At 41.3% G+C, this 23,035-nt stretch overlaps 1 protein-coding gene across 1 annotated transcript in view; it reads left to right on the top strand.

The window, feature by feature from the left end:
* Csmd1 (CUB and Sushi multiple domains 1) overlaps positions 1-23,035 on the top strand; it is a 1,460,794-nt gene that overhangs the window by 1,343,689 nt on the left and 94,070 nt on the right. The window contains exons 39-42 of the mRNA XM_051182080.1: positions 1,918-1,987; positions 6,664-6,780; positions 12,467-12,676; positions 20,389-20,577. Of these exons, the coding sequence (XP_051038037.1) occupies positions 1,918-1,987; positions 6,664-6,780; positions 12,467-12,676; positions 20,389-20,577 (586 nt within the window). The remainder of the gene's footprint in view (positions 1-1,917; positions 1,988-6,663; positions 6,781-12,466; positions 12,677-20,388; positions 20,578-23,035) is intronic.

The raw sequence follows: 23,035 nt of genomic DNA, 5'->3' as shown, positions 1-23,035 counted from the left end.
CAGAGCTCAGAGTTCGGGGGGAATATTTGTAAATATCTTGTAGATATTAATAAATACCCACAAGAACAGAAGTGGATGCAGAGCAGCTTTTATTGCTAATGTACCTTGACTAATACACTAATTACTTTGCACACATAGGTCACACACTGTCCTGCAAAGCAGTGCAACTAATACAGTTCACACAGAAACATCTAGGACATAGGGTGAAGCTGACAGACATTTGCAGTTGGGCTGCCAGTAAATCCTGAATAACTGAGTGACCTCTGAGACCAACCCAAAATAGATGTGTTATCAAGCTCTTTTAAAACATAAAAATCTGAAAATTACTCTTTGGGCAAAATCTTGAAGATAAAAATCTCTGGGATTGAATTTTGTATTTGATCTATTACACAAGTTTTTGTTTTGAAATCATTCATCCAAAATGTTTATGGTACTGTCCATAGCATAATATGTTCTAGATTTGAAATAAATGACCATTTTACTGGCAGTCTTCAATAAATATCTTTAAAGGCTTTTGCACTTTATGCCTAACCATAATTCAGGAAGAAATTTATTAAATATAATTTAATGGGCCACAGGATATATAAACACATTCACTTTAGCATCTGACTGTCTTGTTGAAAGACACATATTTTCAGCTGGGCGTGCTGGTGCATGCTTTAAGTCCTAACACTTTGGGAGACCAAGGCAGAGGAATTGTGTGTTTGAGGCCAGGATGTAACAAAACAAACATTGACTCAAAACCAAACATTGAAGTAAAGACAGTGGCTCAGCATACATTTGTGAACAGACCTAGAAACCAAACTTACTCTTCTTCAGAACTATATTTAAAATGCCAGGAAGAATGAAATTAGATTTGTTGCAGAATAATTAGTTTTGGGAGCCATAAAAGCAAATATATGCCTCCCGGGCCCCTGGTGTGATAAGTTTTACCTCAGTCACCTCCGTGCTACTTGTAGCTGACAGCTGAAGTGTATGAGATGGGGAGATGTAACAGAGATGGTCATTAAGTTACAGGAAAGGAAAATAAAAACAGACATCACAGAAGGGGCCATTTAGTGCAGTGGTTCTCAACCTGTGGGTCTCGACCCCCTTCGGGGTCAAACAAGCCTTTCACAGGGGTTGCCTAAGACCATCTGCCTGTCAGATATTTACATTATGATCCATAACAGTAGAAAATTATAGTTCTGAAGTAGCAGCAAAAATAATTTTATGGTTGGGGTCACCACACCATGAGAAACTGCCTTAAAGGGTTTCAGCATTAGTAAGGTTGGAAACCGCTGCTGATCTATATAACCTTCTGTTTAGAGAGAGTTCAGCACAGAGCATCCTGCATCCTCACAAATGTCTCCACTGCTGTTCAGTCTTTAGAAGAGGAAGTTCAAGTTTTGAAAGTGGGAGGTGTACTAGTGCTGTCTTGGGGATCACAAGACCATGAGTTTCACAACAGACTAGTAGCAGTCATGAGCTGCTTCCCAGTAGAGCAAAGGTTAGATTGAGAGTGAATGTATACAGCTTCTGCAAAGTCAGGAAAGTTACCCTAAAATGGACTGGCAGCAAATTCTAGCACAGAACTCTGTCACTCCCTGTCATTTTTCATCACTCTCACTTTAAGTCAAATGCTATGATGTTGCTCTTGCTGAGGGAATAAGTCATCCTTTGCCCCATTCTGTCTGTTCCCTTGGGCATGGTGAAAAGTCAACAGAAACATTGCCTTTTTAGATAGCCAAGATTTTGTTAGTAAAAAAGATAGTGTCTGTGTCGATTGATTGATTGATTGATATTTCCAAATGGGACCCATTAACAATAGTCAAATTCATGGGGTTTTTAAAGAGATGTAGAAAGGTCCCCATATGGTTCATCACAAAATACTGTGTTGCAGTTAACAAACAGGCTTGGTGGTTTTCTTTTCTATAGGGACGGTCACACATTTCCTGTATGCCAGGAACCGTACGCCGCTGGAATTACCCCTCTCCCTTGTGCATTGGTAAGTACATCTTCCATAGCCTGGCTGAGTGACCCTCATTTAAACTCTGCCCTTCCCTGTCTCACTCAAAGTACACACTGTCCCTCTGGAAGCACATGGGGTAAAGTCACAGGAATGCAATGAGCACCACCATGAATTCAGTTCAATGTTTTTTTTTTTTTTTGCAGCGGGCAGGTGGGGGGGATCACAGGACACAAGGGACAGGACAAGACAGGATGGAGTACTTTGGATAAGGCTACACAAGGAAGCTCTGAGTCTCCCAGCTTAAAGTACCAAACAATTGAAAACCATGCCAAAATCCCCATTTATTATTCTGTGAAGAAGTTGGTAACATCTCTGATAGACTGAGTGGTTTTTCTGAACATGCTGTTAGCCTCAGGAAATGTATGTTTGCAGAAGCAAAGCTCAGAATTACAAGCAAGTCATAGAATCTCTAGAAACTGGCATGTTTGTATTCCACATTGAAGGGCTTAGTGATGGCTATGTGTCACTGGACAACCAACTGGCTGTTGAGTGGGAAGAAAAACCCACTGCCTGCTAAGTGGTAAGAACCTACTCCTGAGGCCCACAGCATCCAAGTGCAAATCATCCAGCATCCAGCCCCTTGACCAGAGCCATAGCATCAGCTTCCCCAGAGTTTATGGATGACATCGCCATCCTACAGTCACAACCAGTGTCTGCCTTCTTTTCCTGGCCTTAACCCAGAGACTGTGTTCACCATCCCAACAAGCCCCATCTCCTCTAGCTCACTGGGCAGCTGGCATGACAGCCTGTGGCCAACAGCAAACCCAGAAGCAATGAGGTCGTCATTATACAAAATGTTCTTAAGTTGTTTACCATGCAGTTTTTAAACATGACTTTTGACTTTTTTCCATACATGGCAGTCAGGATAGTGTGGAGGGGAATTGGTTGCTTTTGGGTTTGGGACAAGCCTTAGCATTGCCTGTCAAACTCCTACTCCCCATCTCTGCCCCTTGTGCCTGGGCTAGCTGGCTGTTCAAAGGGTGGTTTAATACCATCAGCATTGTTTATATTACAACCCAGAGGACTTTGACAAGAGGCATACCCAGCTCATGACCTGGATTTCTGTGGAATCTGCTCTCTGACAATTCCCTAGTCTGTTGGGCACCTCCACAGCAGGCTCAGCTGTTGTCACATTCAGATCTCTGATGTCCACATCCCACTCAGGCAGCCCCTGTTATCTGGGACCTGCTTTACGAGAAAGGACAAACTGTGTCCTCAAGTCAAGTAACTTCTAAGCTTGTGACTTATTATCTTTTGGGCTGGTCTCAGTTTCTGGATTTACTCTGTTGACCAAGATCATACAATGTGCTGGCCACAAGGTCAACGAGATGATAACTGTTGCATGCTTCGCTGTCATCCCTATCCCCCTGCTTCCCAAGCAAATCTTAGCTATGCAATGATTTTGAAGAATACACAGTTTAACTGGCTTGACTGTGACTATGTGTAGAGGATAATGTATGGCCCCAAACACAGTGAGCAAACAGAACTCCATTCTCTATAGTGGCCTTGCTCAGGAAATAATCCCCATCTGTATTTGCCATCATACTCTTTTTCAAGGGAGCATTCTTCTTCAGAGGCCAGTATTTTATTTTTGACACACAAGCATAAATTCCTCTATTAATGTATCTTCCACACAAAAAGCCCCTTGTGTAAAACAGAGGTTTGTATCCCAGCCTTGGTTTGGGAGAAGCCAAAGGACACTTGAAGATGCTTACACAAACTACCCATCTTCCTGTAAACTACTGTTTTCTGCATTTAGCAATTTCAATTCTTTCAACTCTAAAGTAGAATTGACTCCTAGCACACATATTCAGATGAGGGCCATTGTGTTTGCTCTATGCATTAAGAGAAAGTATTTTATTTGAATTTGAATAACTGACATTATCAAGACATATGACTTTTACACGTCCTCTAACGTGATATATATATACATATATATATGTATATATATATATATATATATGCAAATACTGAAGTTGCATCAACTTGTAAAATTTTTGATGAGGCACGAAGAGAGATCCCTACTGTCAAAACTCACACATGACTGTGATGAGCCTTGAAGACTGACATAAGAAATCAAAGTATTTTGTAGCAGTTAGCTCCAGATTTATCTGAGTGGAGAAAGTCAAGAGTCTGTAGCGAGATAGTATTTTACTCCCTGGCTTCCTAGAAGCCTTATGTCCTAATTCTTTATAATCGCAGAACTAATGGAGTCAAGGTACATAAGCCACTTTCTCACAGAGCGCCATGCTCTGTTCTCAGAGCTTAACTAAGGCTGACTGTTTTTAATTCCCCTTCAAACCCTGGAGGGATGAGGCAGCTTGCCAGGGCCCCCATCAAAGTTAGAATTCCTAGCAGGGCAGGTGGGACTGGAGATTTGTAGTACTGTGGGGTTTTCAACAGCGTGACCTGTGTCATGGAATCAAAATGCCTCTGTTGGGTCCAGAACATGAAAACTCGGCACAAAATAAATCCAGAAAAATGCAAAGTCCCTGACATTTCGTAGCAAGGCTCTCTTGTCCTTTTCAAATGCAGCATTTGCTGGTACCTTTCCCCTAGGCTGCCTGCTGATCTGGAGGTGGCATGAGTGAGGAATGAGCAGGAGACAGGAGAGGGTCAATCCAAAGGGGCTCAAAAATATTTTGGAAGTAGTTTCTACCTGACCATTAGGCTGGAGAGATGGCTCAGTGGTTAAGAGCACTGACTGCTCATCCAGAGGACCTGAGTTCAGTTCCCAGCACCCACATGGTGGCTCACAATTATCTGTAACTCTCGTTTCAAAAGGTCTAGTGCCCACTGCCCTCTGCTGTACATATCAGCTACATACATAACACAGACACATGTATTGCCAAAATACCCATATGCATAACACATTTTAAAAACACAACATGCTGGCAACAGGGCTTTCAAATTATCCCAAAACAACGAAGATGAGGTCCCACCTTCAGGGAGCTCAGGTCTGAGGTTCATCTACTTGTCCTTTTTATATATACAAGGCTAACCTGTGCTGGTTGCTCCAGTGTCACCAAGAAGTCATCTTGTGCCTAGTATCTAGATGCTCAAGGGATCCAGCACACTGCTCCTGCCCTGTGTTCAGGATGGATAACAACACTGAGGATGGCACCTGTCATTCCAGCTTGGTGCCAGCTCCTGCTCAGGATATCTATGCCAATCCTCTTCTGAAGGGGTGGAGAGGTTCACAACACTGGATCTTTTTTTTTTTATTCATATTCAAAATTGAAAGGGCCTTCTTAGAACTGTCACCATCACTGGACACTCATTTCCCTGTCTTTGTGGCCATTTTCTATTTGTCCTCCTTATGGGTGGTAACATATCTTCTGTCTGTTCAGGTAGAGGGTTCTATGTAGAGAGGAGCTTTGGTTTAGCACCCATACTGGTGTGTCTTCAGCCTAATGCAAACCTGGACACCACACCCAAGCAATCTGCAGGTGTCACACATGACTCTCACCTGCTGACTGTTTCCTGCTAGGCTACTCTCTATGTTACAAACATGCTGATTTCATCTGAGCTGGTGTCTAAAATCATTAACTCATAGCAGAAGAGGCTATATTTAAGTTTAAAGCTAGGTCTCAATGGCCTGTCTTGAACAACTAACTCCAGTCACAGGGGTTGGCTTTTACATATTTCCTCACATAAAATTTGCTCTCATTGGGTAAAGTGATCTAATCTTGATGTTTGAAAATAATTGGAAAATTATAGGCCCCTACAGTGCATGCCCAGGGCTTTCTGGCAGAGACTTCTGAAAATATCAACTGGATGATTAGATTAAGAGATTTTTTTTCACATTATCCTCTAGATAAGATGTGATATCATTTGCCTCATTAGTTTAAAATACATGAAATTGTCTTTTTAACCCATCACAAATAGTCAACCTGTAGGGTTCCTGCTGAACCAGCCTTATGGCTAATGTAAACAGATGTTTACTTTGTTATAAAATGAGCCCTGTTTCTTCACTGGCAAACATCAATCAGACACAGTAAAGCTGCATATGCATAATTAAAATACAGAAACTTTCTGTCTTCATGACATGGAATTTTCTGAGTTAAGTGGTTGCAATGGAAGGGACTCTGGGAACCAGGGCTACTAAGGACACTGGGACCCCAGAACCGGACAGAGCTGGAGCATCCTAGAGAAGAGAGGGTTTTCCCAGTGGGTGAACATTCAAGCTGATTTCTTATTCTATTGACATGTTCCATCTATCATTGTTGAAAGGGTATCTGAATATCAGCCTTTATGACTGCTGTGGAGGTCAAATGTAGTACTCATTTGTTTCTACATAGTAAGAGCCCAAGTGAGCAATCAATGGATAGACTGCTATCACAAACAGCAGCTGAAAAGACAAAGTCAACTTGATGTCTGTTTGAAATGCACTGTTAAACCAGTCCACCTTTGCTAAAAGCCTATAGTAGTACCAGAAGTCAAGCAGAGAAGAATCTTTATTCCCTAGTATGCAACAGAGGAGGGGAGCTGGGCCTCTGTGTGGCCAACATCCATGCCCTTCATGACAGAGTGTTTCTAGGCATCACCTGTGGGCTTTCTCTTTTCCAGTGTGGTCCAGGGAGCTATATTAGGTAAGGTATCCTTGCTGAAAAGAAAACTCTAGGAAACTTCTTTCATCTTCTGTTTAACAGCCACCTGTGGAGGGACACTGAGGAGCATGAGTGGAGTGATCCTGAGCCCAGGGTTCCCAGGCTCATATCCCAATAACTTGGACTGCACCTGGAAGATATCTCTGCCCATTGGCTATGGTGAGTGAGCCAGGAATCATTCCACCCAGCAGAGTCTCCCCACAGCACAGAGTCTGATGTGTGATGATCCATTGACTTAACAGTGTCTTTAATTGAAAGTAGAGTACAGATTTAAGTAGAGCTTTGACACAGTAACATTGAGAGCATGGCGTTATTCTAAATCATCCATTCAGCCACATGGTTCTCTTCAAGGCAAATCTTAATTAGCAGAATGATGCCATGACAGAGTACCCCTAAGTCATCTGTCTCTTCATTCACAACTCTGCCTGTTCTTTTCTGGTTCTGCATTCAGGAGTGGTGACTCTGGGGGAATTTTAAGGATTTCATATTATGACACATAGTAAGTGCAATATAAATTTGGAAATACATCTTTTAAACATCTTAGTTACAATATTATGTTGATTATTGGTTTGTGAAATTTTAAAATGTATTTAGCTATTAACTTTCAGGTTATCTGCTTTAGAAAATGTGTAATTTTGTTGTGAACAGTAAACCCTCATTTTTCCTAACTTTAGAAGCATACAGTCTTTGTGCAAGTCTCTAATTTCTTTCATAACACTTTTCATCTACCATGTGCATTCCTTCTCACTGTAACCACTTTATCTGAGCTTCTGGCTCCTCTCTTTCCTTCAAAGCCACACTGTAGGTACACCAAGGGAGGGAGTCAGTGGAGGTCCCAGGTAGTAGTAACTGGGCACCTAGATACCAAACACTTGGTATGTGGATGAGGAATGAACAGAATGATATAAATCATTCTCCTAGAAGATCATGGAGATTTCAAAGCATTCCCTTGAAGAGCTGTGCCCCTGACAGTAGCATGTGGGAAGAAAGATGTACAGAAGACATAACTGACTAACTTCCTCATAAGAGAACAATGGGACCCTGCTGTGGGACAAAGGCCTGGCTTGGCCGGGTACATGGTGTAAGATGTTGTCAGCTAGGATTTGGTTAGCTAGACATGGTAAGTGGGGAGCTTACCAGGGTACTCCAGTAGGGCCAACACATGGGGTCTTGACCCAGGATTCCTTAGGAGCCATAAAGAAGTCATATGGCAAAGGACAATAAGGAGAACAAAACCAATGCCAAGGAGTTTGAGTGCCTTTTCCTTGGAAGACATCACTGTATAGACAGGGCACCAATGGCAGATGAAAGAAATAATTCCATCCAGTTCTAACTTAGTGAATCAGGGAGTTGTTGGGGTCACTTATAAGAGTATGATTGAGGGATTACTTACAGATTCATAGATGTTTCAGGGCAGCCACTTCAACAACGGTCCTACCACAACATGAACAACAGCTCTTGAGGGCTGCATCCTTGCAGTTCCCTGCACAAGCTTAGTGACTCTGAGTCCTTTGTCCACAGCAGTTCTTACTGCTTATCTATAATCTTGTGGAGGGTCTTTGTGAATCTTTTAATTTCAGGAACTTCCTGAGACTTCTGAGTGTTATTTACTTCTGGAGCCTTGTAAATTTCATTTACTTCAAGAGTTCTAAAGAGCCTTGCACCTCCCTCTATCAAGGTGTGTTTTGATTTAGATAACAACACTCTACTCCTTCCTCTGTGTCTTGTATCTTTTTGATCCTTTCTGGGCATCTATCTCTGAGCCTTGGTAGGAAGATTGGATGATGTAGATGTAGTCATTTAATCTCAGGAGTTTGCCCAGGTGTGTCTAGCACATCTTTTATTATATAAAGGAGTTCCCTTGCATAAATATTGAAGCTGACAGCAGTAGTGAACTTGTGTAAAAACACAAATGATTAGAAGACACCTTAATTAGCTAATTACATTCATTTAATGAACAATAGAAATTGATTCTTCACTGAAGCCTTCAGTGACGTCCCTTGCCTGACTCACAGTTCCAGATCTAAATTCCCTCCTGTGGATCAGGCCTTCAATTCAATTAGAAAGCAGTTGATAGCCATGACAATTACGCCATGAAGGCACACCTTGATTTACTTACGATATGTTGCTGCTATAGCATCTAGTCCGATAACCAGGACAGTTAGTAATATTATCCCCAGGCATCTCATGTGTCACTTTCCAGCACTATGAAAGTCAGCCAGCAAGGAGAGAGTATCCAGGTAAGTCACAGTCTGATGTCCCTATGTCCTGAAGCTAAAACATGCAAGGGTTTTTAGCAACACCAACTTCTCATCTAGTTCTGGCATGCAACCACCAGCAGTAGCAATAGCTTTATGGCTTATGAGGCCTTATGGGTTTCCTTGGCCAAAATCATGTGGCCAGGTAGCCCAATGTTAGCATTAAGATTTTCATCCAACAGTAGTGGTTTCTTTTCCTACCCACACAGTCTTTATTTAAACTCATAAACAGTTATCTTTCCTGTTCTTCAAGATGCTTTTACAAACCTGTAGAAACCCAAAGGTTAGCATTATATAATAGTGACTTCTTACTTTTCTACCTCTCAGGCCTGGACTAGACTAGGCAACAAGGACCTTTTAACTGGTCTCTGTCTCAGCAGTCACAGACTTCATATTTTGGGGCTGTTTTCTTCCTTTTCACTGATTTAGGCTTCTGTATGTTCTGCTTTGATGGAGTGGAATCTGCTTAGAATCCCTGGGTCTGTTTTCTTGAATACAACTAAAGGTGCAGTTAAGAGAAACATCATCTAGCTATTCTATCTAGTTGTCTTGTTTTATGTTTTATCATGAGTCTTTTCTTTATAAACTATGTTGTCACAAAATGATATCCCAAATTATAAAATGTTTGGACCATCTGGTACCATGAGAGAAATATAAAGGGTCTTTCAGACAGTTTGCTATACACATAGTAGATGATGTAATATGCATAAATCCCATTGACTGAAGATGAGGGCTTTGCTCCAAAGTCAGAACCACATTACTATTTAAAGCTTTGTCAGCGCTGGGCCAAATCCTTTATGCAGTGGACTCCACACTGGCAATTGATCCTCAGAAAGTAACTACAACCAGATGAAAGCATGCTCTGCAAATTGCAACAGAGACAGAGCCTGCTATATTCTTGCTATATTCATAGAGTTATAGAATATTCTGTGAGATAATAAAAGGATGACTAGGCTGTGTTTATTTTAATCCCTTCAGTTGGGCTCTGTAATGTCAAACTGGAAGAAGTTTGTTAGAAATTAGATAGTGATGGAACCTCACTTTAAGTCAGATTAGAGCCAAGCTCAGTTTCATTTGCTGATAGGTATTAGGTAATAGATGTGTGGCAGGATACTTTATCCCTCTTAAAATGGTAATTTTGCTCACATTATTATAATTGTCATGATCCTACTTCCTTTTCAATGTTAATTCCATGGGAATAAGAAAGTCTCATTTTCTCCACCCTCTACTGTTTAGATGGTGGCCATCTTCCATGTGGTTGGTCTTGGTGTGGCTATAGTCTTTGAATTTCCTCTGAATTGTTGTATTCCAGAACAACAGATTGGGCATTCCTTACCTGTCTCCTAATGAGATAGCTGTGTATCTCATTAGGATGATGATGGACTGTAATGTGTACAGGTTTTTCCTCCCGCCACCTGGTCTTGTCCTGCCGCTGCGCCAGCCCCAAATAACACACAGAGACTCTGTATTTGATACAATGCTGTTGGCCCTGTTACTTGTTTCTTATCGGCTAGCTCTGACTTAATTATTAACCCATTTCTGCTGATCTATGTATTTCTCTTACCGGGGAGCCGGCAGCACACTGCTTTCTTCAGACTCTCCATCTTGTCTCCTCCTTCCTACTTCCTATTTCCTCCTTGTCTCCTAGTCCCTCCTATCTTCCTTTCCTATTGGCCAACAGTGCTTTATTATTAACCAGTATGAGAAACATATACAGAATGACATCTCCCATCAATGGAAGATGAAGCCAACACTTATATGGGAATTTTCAAATTTTGGCTTACTAATTGAAGATATTTCTTTCTCTTCTAACTTTCTAAAGTTTTGTGTCTGCTACTTATTCTCATTCTTCCCCCCTTTTAATCACATTGAACAAATTTACAAATTCCTTTTCTCCAAGAAGTAGCAGAATGCACTGGAATTATGAGGTGATTAGCTATGGCATAGCTCATGTTACAATAATCCACAGGAAGCAAGGACTACTTCAATCTGGGCTGAATGGAAACCACACTGTGACTTTCCTGGTGTGACAGTGGACACAGCACCTGATACTGCTGAGCCTCTGTGGTCCCTCTAAAATTACAATGGCAATAAGCATAGCCCTACTTAGTGACTTGGGGGGAGGGAAGTTGGCAAATGGGATTCTGATAGGATAGTTGGCCTTATGCTAAGCCAACCAGGAGGACAATAGTTTGATATGTGTTCCTACTACTAGTTTTCCTTATAAGACTTTAAATTTATGGAACCATTTAGTTCTTCCCCATAACTCCTTCCTTGGCCCTTTTTTTTTTTTTTTTTTTTTTTTTTTTTTTGTAGTTCTTCATTTGCCTGACCTTTTATCATCCCCTTCCTTGGATAGGTGCAATTTTCTCCATATCTACTCTTAGTTGGGATAGCTCATGTAAGCACTGGATATAATTTTTCAACATAGGATATACTATATTTGATGAAAATTCACTATTTGCCATCAAAATCAAGAGGAGATGGGTTGTAACTCAATGACAGGACACTGGTCTAGCATGTAGGAAACCCTGGGTTTTTTTCCTCAAGAACCATCTTAGGGAAATTAGAGAAACAATGAGAAAGTAATTTTTATTGTATTATTAATATTCACAGTTAATATTCTATCACCAAACTCATTTATGGATTTATTGAAAGACTAATGTCATTGGGGTTCTGTTTTAAATTTTCAAACAAATTAAACAGTTTAGAGCCAGTGTTCAAACATTCAAAGACTGAGCACCATAGAAAAGGTCTCTAAACTGTCTTCGTATGTGTTTCCTTCTGCATTATCAGCCATAGCTTATCCACACAAAATCAATGAGGACCATATCTTGGTACATTGAGCTAAGCCAGTCTGTTGTATCTTGAATTTGACCTTAACCCTGACAGTCACAATGACCTTTATCAGACTGTGTTTCTTGGGAGCCTCTGTAACTTGCTTAGCATGTGATACAATTAGACATAATCCCTGATTATCCAAAAATCCTTTATGCAATAGTATAATAACACAGTTAATGTAAGAATCAACCTCTAAATATCATTGCATTTAATTTTTTGTGTATCTTTGTACATGTGTGTGCTCACACTACATATGTGTGGAGTTCAGATTTTACTCCTTCCATGTGAATCTCAGGGATTGGAAACAAGTATTATTACTCAGTGATTCATTTTAAAGACCCTAGAATATGTTTTAAAGTTTGTTTTGTGTTTTTAATTTAGTATTGACTTCTTTGATAAATCACAAGTAACATGTAAATGATGTCATGTATGATGCCAGTCTTGTGTTTGGGTTATAACCGTTGTTATGACATGTCCTTAAATTACCATTCTAAGAACAGTGTCTGTGCCTCTCTGTGATATGGTGCTGGAAGTACTCATATTTCACAGAAATTGACTTGTGGATTCTCCAGAGAAGTATCACACAGAGTTAAGCTAAGCCAAGGTATGTCTTCAAAGATATAGTATTTTATCCACCATGCCACTCTTTTTTTTTTTTTTTTTTTTTTTTTTTTTTATAGAAGTGATCAGCCATGATCTGGGATACATTATCATGATCTTTCTGAAGATTGCATGTTTTCTTATAGGTGCCCACATCCAATTTCTGAATTTCTCAACTGAAGCCAACCATGACTACCTGGAGATCCAGAATGGCCCTTATCACAGCAGTCCAATGATGGGCCAGTTCAGTGGCCCTGACTTGCCTGCATCACTGTTGAGCACCACACATGAGACCCTCATCCGCTTCTATAGTGACCACTCACAGAACCGGCAAGGATTTAAACTCAGTTACCAAGGTAAGCAACAAAACCAGTGGCTCAATAGATGTGTCTTATTCAGTATTTAATCCTAAATCTTCCTGATTGGTTGAAACCTTGTGCAGCCAAATTGATTCACAAAGCATGTTGGTCTCTGACTTATGGGATTCAGATAGACCTAGAACATGGGGCTGAGCACACAGAGGAGAAACTTAGCCAGGTGCAGACCTCATCCAGACCGTGCCCTCAGACTATCCTCTCCTCTCTCTTCCCTGCCATTGTCATATACCCTCAGACACAGGGCCTTCTCTTCTGTCACTTGTCCCTTATAGCCTTTGTCTCTTTTGGACATGGACTAGACCAGAAAAGTCAGCTGATATCAGATATAAGACAGACATCCATGGGCACTTGTATATTCTCTCAGCTCAGCATCATGAACTCTACCTTGTTTGAACCTCCTTTTAGTTACATCAGTATCTTAGTCACTATTCTACTACTGAAAAAAGACTCAATGACAAAGACAGTGCTTATAAAAGACAAGGGATCACATATTGCTATGATTTGTGATTTTAGTAATTGCCAATGTCAATGTTTATGTCTGCAATTCATGCCAACTGTTTAAGGGTGTCCATGGGTTAGATTTCCATTCTTCTTGCATATTAAAATTTGGAAATATCTCCCTGGATATGATACTGGGGGATTCAGTGAAGGCTGTCCACTCTTTAGTGGAGGCAGGCCAGTAGGCAGACTATGACTCTGTATATGTGCTCAGTGATATCAGCTTCTTGGTCTTTTGGGATACTCATGAAGGGCAATCATCTAGGCAACTAGTAAGCTGAGCAAATATTTTATCCCCTTGACAGTTAGATTTTAAATGTTCACATTAAAGCTGTCACTAAAAAGCATAATTTATTATAATTCATTTTCTACAACCAGAAAGCATGAAAATCAGTTATGTAATGAAGAATGACAGCATGAACTTGAGACATGCTCATTTCTCATAGACTGTCATATATAACAGGGATGATGATGCAATGGTTTACCAGTGTTTGTCATTGTATAGAGTATAGAAATTGGCAGACAGACACTGACAATGATTTGTTAGACACAGAGGCAGCCATAGTTTCCACACAAGATTTATAAGCTTTGGGTACAATCAATAACTCATAAGAAGATGTGTATATCATGAGGACAGGCCTTGTCATTCATGGTGATGTCTCCTCTGAGTATCTTATTCTTTGTCATATATTCTTGGCTGCTTAAAGGTCAAAAAATTTTCTATTGGTGGTTAGAGCTATCCTGAAGTTAAATGACTTAGAACAAAGACTTTTCTAAGAAACCTGAAGTTTTTTTGTCCCATTTCCAAGTGGAGTGCTAGGAAGGATGAGAGCATGTGACTGTTCATCACCAGCTAGGTGTCAATCCCAAACAGAAACAAACATTACAACAGTCACCTCTAGTTCCATTGGCTGTCATGGGATGCACTTATAAAACAGCGAGGCTGGGGTGGACGTGGGTGACACCTGTTGTTCAGTTTCACACAGAGGACAAGCTAGATGCTCTACTGTGTCACATCTTTGTGGTGGTGCCTTTGTGCTTAGATTTTGAAAGTCCTTGTGAAATTTGCCTTCTGGAGTAACTTCCTTTTTTCCTTATAGATAGCTTTCAGAGATACTGAGCCTCTCTCTCTACCCCTCTCTCTCTCTGTCTCTCTCTCTCCTATATGGCAACGCTTCCTTGTAATAGTAATTGTTCAATTATGAAAATATCATAGATAACTTTCTGTACTTTGACCATTAGGAGCAATTTATAACCAGCATCTTCTTTGTTCATTTCTATTATATATTAATTATTAATATATTAAATATTAAATATGCATTATGGAGAATCTGCTTGTTTATTATTACAGTGAGAAAGCTTTGAGTTTTCCACATGAATTACCTTTATGTGTGTGGAGGGTATAGTTTACAGTGACCAATTAAACAGCCTGAACAATGTGGATTGAAGAGTGTGTTATGAAATACAAACACAGACTGTTCCTATGAACACAGCCATCATTTACAAAGGAAGTTGATATATTTCTGAAACTCAGTCCTTTTCTCCCATGCTGTTGATATTGTGAACAACTTGGAGTTCCCTGGGAGGGACTTACTCTGTTCTCTTTTACATACATGCCTTAACAGTGACTTTGAGTAAGAAAGCTTCTAACTTTGGGAAACAAATGGTTGGATCTTTTCTTTCTCCTACAGGGCATCTTTTATTTTGCTGGAGAAAGTTCCCACTATGTAGAAATTCCCTTCACTCTAGACTAGACTCATAGGAGGGCCCAGTTTTCAAGGATAACCACTTTCCTCCCTGTGAGTCCTCTGAAGGAAAGGTGACCATTTGTTTCACCTTCCTTCATGCCTCTTGTAACTTCTGGATCAAAGGTCCTTTGGGTTAACATAAACAAACAAACAAACAAAAAACCACATAATTTATGGCATGAAGGTTGTTCAATTATCCTTTGGTGAATCAAAACAAAACATGCCACACCATGGTCCAGACTATTAGGAGCAATTTGGTTGAAGATGCCCCAGCCAAGGCCTCAGGGCAGCCCAAGGTCTGGATTGGGTTATAAATGTGTAGTACTCAGATTGATTTCATCAGTAGATATTTGTATTAGACATCACAGCATTCCTGAGATCCATGATGGTTACTGAGGAAGGGTGTAAGCCATCCAGTTTCCAAGAACAACTAACTAGTATAATTTGCATGCTTACATGTGTGCTTGACTGAGAAATTGTGTGGGCTACCATCTGTAGCTTAGCTGCTATTAGGAAAAGAAAAACCTATTTTTCCAACTATTATAATAGCCTGTGGCTATTAGTGTAGAATCGTGAGTTTCAAGCTGAAAGGCCACTTTAATTCCCCAATTCAGGCCTGTCACAGAGGCTGATTATGTGGGTAGAAATGGCTGCTGCCTTCAACCCAGCTTTATCCAGCTCTAAAATCCCAACTATAGTTCTTAAATTATCCCGCAGGCTTTACAACAAAATTAATAAAGTGCAGTGTGCGTGTGTGCATGTGTGTGTGTGTGTGTGTGTGTGTGTGTGGTGTTGGAGGTAGGGGTATCTGTTAACAATGACCTTGTTTATTTTGTTCCACTGTGAGTGATACCTGTGTGGTCAAGCCTCCAAGGCACCACTAAACCCTGAATGGCTCTTCCAATGAAGTCTAGGTTAGTTTGCAGGTAGTTTCATTTGCTTCTCCTTTCTTGAGAATGGGCAATCAGCTTTCACTTTGCTTTGTTCCTTGGGGGTGTTACTAGCAGTCTTATTGACTGCATTGAAGGGTGTAATTTTTTTCCCACCATTTTTATTGTGTCCAAAGTAAAGTGGAGTTAGGGCAGGTGATTTCATTCTTTAAAAAAAAAAAAGTATATTGAAAAGGGAGCTCTGTCCACAGTTGAGCACAGCATGGAATCTATCTTCTTATGGAGAGCAAGCACCTACAGTGTCACTTGAGGCTCAAGCAAGGTGTGAGGTGAATGACAGCCACAGTGGGATACTGAACGCTGGTTCTCAGGAAAGGGCTACATCTACAGCCTTCAGGCTGGCAGGGCCCTTGAGAGGCAGAGGTAGCCCTGTGGTGTGTGGTTTGCAGAGCTGTCTCAGGAGGGACACAGTCAACTAAGGGATTGAGGTAGGGGGGTAGGGGGCTTGCAGATCGGGCTCTCCTTCTGGAGTTCCTAGTCTCATTAGTAAAAGAATTTTCATCTGGGACAAACAGAAGCTTTAGGTTTATTTTATCAGAGTTTAAAAGAAAAAAATAAACCAGGGCAGGCAAACCGTAAATCTCAGCAGCTGTCTGGCAGAGGCAGTGGAGAGGGTGGGGTGAGGGGAGCATGCCTTATGCAGCATGGAGGTCACACAGTTGGTGGACAACAGCCCCATGGAAGGGGCTCTTCAGTGAAGAGTAAGGAAACCCAAATATTGGGCAAACGTGATAAAACATGCTTGCAAAAGAGATAGAAAGGAAAGAGGAACAGTTATGCTTTTTCTAATAATTCAGGAAAGCAGACAGACTTAGAACTCTGTAACTGCGGGCCATAAGCTTCTACACCAGGGTTGGGGCTCTGAGAAGGAAAAGTGCAGTGTTTCATCAAAGAACTTCTTACTCTGAGCATCTCTTTAGCATGGCCTAAGGTAGGTTCACCTCCCAAGGGGGGGCCCTTAGACAAGTAATTGGCCCACTCAACTGGAATGTTAGGTCTCCACCAGGCCAGGGGGTCTAGTATCTTGGCCAGGTTTTTCTACTGTAACATTTATATTTAAATCCAAGTTCTGCATAAGAGAGAAAAAGTGTAATATGTGTCTTTCTGATGGGGCTCATTTCTTCCTCTCTGCTTTCCTGTTTTGGGGGAGAGCTCTGGCTCTGAAATCGAACTCTGCTTCTTCTAGACCACTTGTGCCCACCTAACTCTGGGGATTTTATCTGGATGGAGCATTTTCTCCAATTCTAGTCCCTTGTGGGACACAAGGCCAAGGATTCTTTTGAGATCTTTGAGGTTCTAGACTGTCTTCTAGTTCATGATTTCCAGCTGTCAATCACTGAAGATGCTTCTTCCTTAAAGACATTACATAATTGTATATGCAGTGATATAATGAATAATAGTAATAATATAAAATAATGAAGCCAATGGTGGCTTAAAGTTTTTAAATAGCTACCCAATGATGGAGCCCTGTTGTCATCAGTGCAGCATTTTCCTGATGCTGAAGATGAGTGGGAGGACAAACACTGAAATATAACCCTGTGTAGTGCAGATGCCTCTGGGCCATCACCAGTATCCTGATGTAAGCTGCCCATTGTCTATCTTCCTCATTCCTATGGCATAATGCCTGAGATAAACAGGGGGGGCTGCAGAAGTTCCATCCATAGTCACTTGGTCCTACATGCTTGGGCAGAACATCAGGGCTGGAATATGTGGCAGAATAACCTAGAGAGGTGGCTCAGCAGTGGTGGGAGCATGTATGTTTGTTCCAGAGGACCTGAGTCTAATCCCAAGCACCCATGTCTAGTGGCTGAGCCACTTATAGCTATAGCTCCAGGGGACCCCACATCTCTCATCTCCATGGACACTCAGAAACATGGCACACACTCATGGAGACACACAAATACACATGATTAAAAATGAATTTGCAGAAAAAAAAGATAGGAAGCAGATAGAGAAGCAGACTGGGGTGCTGGTGTCGCACTTGAAAGTCACCTGAAATGCTGACTCTCTACAACCATTTCCACAACTTCCTCAAATAGGCCATCAGCTGGATTTCATATTGAAACCATGACAAGTTGACAGTGTTGTAAGCTAAAGCATGTATTTAATGTACATGTCCATGGAGCATCCCAGATTAGCATCATACATACTGTAGCACATGGGTAGTTTCTCCTAGCAACCACAGAGCTGGCTGGGATGCCAGGTTCCCTGTCACTCCCACAGTCACAGGAGAGGACCGTGCTGCTCAGTACTAGCCCAAGAGAAGAGCCAGTTTAAGAACTACAACTGTGGTATCCCTTTCACACCTTTGTGAATTAGAAACATTCTTACTTGTGAGCCCTGCCCTGTGTGTTCAGTATTTATGAGACCATCTCATATGGCAGCTATTATTTCTATAGACCTTTGGATTGCTTTCATGTAAATGATGATGCAGTTGGCATACTTAAACATTTAACTTTCTCATTTGAAATTATCCTCAGGACAAAGATTTCTTCAAACAGTACTGTTAGTGTTAAGTACTGAACAGAGTCTTCCCACGGCATTATCCAGATTGCTGTCCTGAAGGATTATGGCCAATTATGTTGCCTAAAATGAGAAAGCCAAAGACCCATGACTACTGCACACTGTCTTCCCAAAAAGAAAGTATACCATAGTAGTGCCACCCCAAATAAATATAAACTATTGACAATAATGACATTTTGTTATGCTTACTGTTTGGCAAATGTTCTTGAAGACCCTCTACTTAGAAAGTGCACAAATCCCTCAGAATAACAGTCTCTGGCATCTGCCCACCTGGTGTCTTCCCACGGGGCCTCCCTCCATAGGAACCCTGGAGGTGCTCAGAGACACACATTGAGTCTAAGCCTGTGCCTGCCTCCCACTCTAATGCTGTGGCTTCAGTCTACACGTGTCTTTGTGGCATGTGCTTCATTTCCCCCAGCCTGCTGTGAGCCTTTGACTCCATTTCTCCTGTGGCCTCTTAATTTCATGTCATAAAACACAGAGAAAGAAGATCTTTGTACTTCATGCATCAGGTAGGCATCACAGCCCAGAGTGTGTTTCAGTATTTATTTATTAATTTCAAGTATCCCCCTCCCCTCCAGTGGTGAAATGGAAGGCTGATTTTTCCCATTATCATTCAGCATCATATTGTCTGTGAAAGAATACAGGAATCGGAATCTTTCTGGCAGTGTCTGTGGATCTTACCTGGTCTCTATGTTAATTACCATTCACCACTGTGACAGATTGCCAGAAGTAAGGATTGCAGGAGTCAGAATTGACCTGACTCATAGTTTTAGAGAAATTAGTCTCTTGTTGCCTGGGTCCTGTATGCTCGAACAGAACATCATGGTAATGAGAATGTGTGGAGAAGGCTATATACTTATGTGCGTTGTGATGGATAGGAAGCAGTGTGCAAGGAAGGACCTAGGTAGGTAGATACAATCATCACAGTTATGCACTAGTGGAAGGTCCTTGAGCTTGGCCCTGCCTCCCAAACATTCCACCTATATTGGACACAGGAGCCTATGTGCTTCTTCACAGAGACACTAAGCGCCCTTTGCACAGCTGCCCCTACACTATGTCTTTGTGGCTTTGAAGAGGGAATTAGGACATTCTTATATTCATTGGTGGTTCTGGAGATGGGAAGATAGCAGCATGGGTGGGGGCTGTCTGTGGGGGGTTTTGGCTCTGAGACTCCAGTAACCAAGGTTGCGCCTGGTGTGTGGACTAGCTCACATTACTAATTCGTGGGTAGGTTTCCAACAACAGCCAGGAGCAGCACATGTTGTGTTTATATATTTAAGACATACCTCACTATGGACTCAGGCTCACAAAGATCTAATTGTCTCTGTTCCCCATTAAAGACATAAACCACCAAACTGGTAGAACATAATTATTTTAATGATAAACCGCAATAAATAGTTATTATAGCAATTGTGCAAGGAGTAATTGCTAGCTTCGTGATTCTACAGTTCTCTTTTTCTAGAAAAAAAAAAAGAATGAAGAGGATTTCCTTTATTGTTTGTGCCAAATGATGAAGTTAAACAAAATGGAGCATAGTGTGCATCAGGAAACACACAGAATAGTGGAATGTCTCTCTCGTATCCAAAGAGAAACACCAGATCCCTGTTAACTCAGATTCCACATAGGTCTTTTTGTTATTGCTTCTCTTGCTTTCTAACATCGTTTCTGCCTGTCACTTCTTGCCAAGGCAATAAACCTTGTCAGATTGTGTGTGTGTGTGTGTGTGTGTGTGTGTGTGTGTGCTGTGATTCCACAGATGCACACACTAAGTGCTGACTAAGTGCACGTGGTTGTAATTCTCCTCCTACTAATTACTTCTTGACTCATTCTGGATGGCACTTGAAACTTGGAAGAGATGGGGTTTAGACATTTATATCCTCAGAAGCCGGCTGCACTTATGTTCTTCTCCCATAGTCCCTTTGAGCCCAATCCCTGCTGGGAGCTTGATGCTGTCTGTTTCTCATTTCAGCTTATGAGTTACAAAACTGCCCGGACCCACCCACATTCCAGAACGGGTTCATGATCAACTCAGATTACAGTGTGGGCCAGTCAATCTCCTTCGAGTGCTACCCAGGCTACATCTTGCTGGGCCACCCTGTGCTTACCTGCCGGCATGGCACTGACAGAAACTGGGACCACCCTTTCCCACGGTGTGACGGTAGGCTCTTCATCTCTGTTGGGGACAGTTGAGCTTCTCATAGGGATCACAGTGCGGGGACTGTGCAACGCTTCATGAGTTCAGTCCCCAGAGGATTTCCTCACTTATTGAGATTCCCTACAATATACCAAATATGGCAGAAAGGTATCACAATGTAGGAAATCTAAAGAATGTTCCGTCTCTATGCTTCAGGAAACCATAAAGGTAACTACATGTTAGAAGCATACATTCAAAACTCAACTGCAGACACAGAAGCCTGCCAATCCACACAGGCCCTGAAGATATAAATGGGAGGTAATGGGACTCCTTAACCTTCACGGTGGTTATAGGGGACAACGATGATAAAGGATTTCATCCTGGAAAGACTTTTTTATTATTAATTCCTTGTCTTGTTACTATGATGAATTTCCTGACAAAGGCAACTTAAAGAAGGAAGGGCTTATTGTGACTACAGTTTGAAGGCATCCTCCATCATGCTGAGGAAGTCATGGTGGCAGGAAACACAGACAGCTGAATGCTGGCACTCAGTTCTCTTTCTTCTTCTCAGTTGGCCCGGGATCCTAGCCTGTGGAATGGTATTGCCAACATTTGGGGTAGATCTTTTCCTATTAACCTAATCTAGGAAACCCCTTACAGGTATGCCCAGAGGGCTGTTTCCTAGCTGATTTTACATCTCATCTAGTTGAGAGTGGAGATTAGCCATCACAGTTAGTTGTTTGTTCAACTTTTATAGTGATTTCATTTTGAATCTATATTGTAGAAAATAGTTCATTGTCATAGGGGACCTTGAACAGCTCACAGTATTTGCTCCTCAGAGACAGAATACTTTAGGTGGAGGACATAGTGTTAGCAGAAGCATACAATAGAACTTTTTCTAGAAAACTGAAGTCTAACTGTGTGGGTTGTTACTAGAATTGTTAGGGTTGGTACCTGGGTCCTGGGAACTCTAAGGAGCTTGGCTTGGCTGCCCGTTCTTGGTAGTCCCAACTAAAGAAAATTGTTTAAATTTTGTGTTCCCTGATGAGGAATTAAAAAAAAAATAGTCACCTCCAACCAGCAAGTCCATCCTTGAAGTCTTGATGTGAGGCTGTGTTTTAGACAGAAGGCAAGAGGTACAGATGATTAGTGGTCCTTGCCAGGTGTGGTCCTAACCACCACTGAACCATTTTTGTCTCTGCTGCAGCCCCTTGTGAAAGGGAATCTTACAAGTTATCAGAACTGTGAGGCTCTGGCCAGAGCCTGGTTTCAGACTTTCCCTCTCCAATCCTGAGGTGCCTGAGGAAATGTCAGTTTCTTGCCCCCACATTATTTCAGTAGTCTGAGAGCATAATCTATTGTCAGAGTACCTCCATCAGCCAGCCCAGTTCCTGGTGACTCCAGTTCCTAGGATGCTGAGCAGCAGTAAATGTGGTCAAAGTGCACACACAACCTGTGCTGCCACTGAGCAGGAACTCCACTGGCTCTCTTCACAGTGGCTTCCTGACTTTAGGGTGGCTTAGGTGTTTCTGCAATGTCAAGGTAAAACAAACTGATGAGGCATGGCATCTGTGAGGAGTTGTCTGCCACAGAGAGTTTACTGTGGAGCCTGTACCCTGCATTACACATGCAACACCTTTGAATGAATAGTAATGAAATCTCCAACTCCATGGGCCTTTGAAATGTTAAGCACTTCTATCTCATGGGGAAGGGAAAGTGCCTAGCTGTGAATTTTTACTGAAGCAGGAGAAAAAAGTATGTGGTATGCTTTTAAAATCCATCTCACTTAATATTTTTTTTCATTCTGATAATCTTAGGAACAACAATAAAAACAAAAAGCCTCTTAGCTGTATTTAAAAATCCAAATCCTTATTTAATTACATATGAAATAAGTTTCTTAATGTGTCTGCAGTTTGGGGTTTTTGTTGTTGTTTGTTTGTTTTTTGTTTTTTGTCTCTCATTAAGATATTTTAAATAATATTTACATCTTCTTTTCATTTGAAATCTCTTTCTTTGGGTGAGGGTGCAGCAGATGTTGAACATAAAAAGACCATGCATTCAACCCCATCTTCACCAAAATAAGCCAAAGGGTGAATCAACAATAACATCCTCTGAGATTGATAGCTGTCAATTACTTTGAAATTATGAGGATTTAAATATTCTAATTCGCATATAAAAGGTCAATTCACTGACTTTTGCATTAACATGAAAGGGAAATTCAGTATTCTACATGCTATTATTTTTGAGCTTGTTTCCCCAGTATGGAGGTAACCATCGAGTAGAATCAATAGTCTGCATTGCTGGGCATAGTTCGAATGTGACGCCACCTGTTTCAGCGTTCTCTTCTTATATTTTATCTTGTGAATATCTTTGTACATCTGAGTGCAGTGTGTGTGCACACATGTGTATGTGAAGAACTATGTGTGAAGGATAGAGAACAGAGGCGGTTGCCTTTTGCTGCTCTCAACTTTAATTTTTCCAA

This window comes from Phodopus roborovskii, unplaced genomic scaffold (genome assembly GCF_943737965.1).
Source record: "Phodopus roborovskii unplaced genomic scaffold, PHOROB, whole genome shotgun sequence".
In the NCBI taxonomy this organism is placed as follows: Eukaryota; Metazoa; Chordata; class Mammalia; order Rodentia; family Cricetidae; genus Phodopus; species Phodopus roborovskii.
Note: the sequence above shows the minus strand (reverse complement) of the source record. Positions and strands in the feature narration are given on the sequence as shown.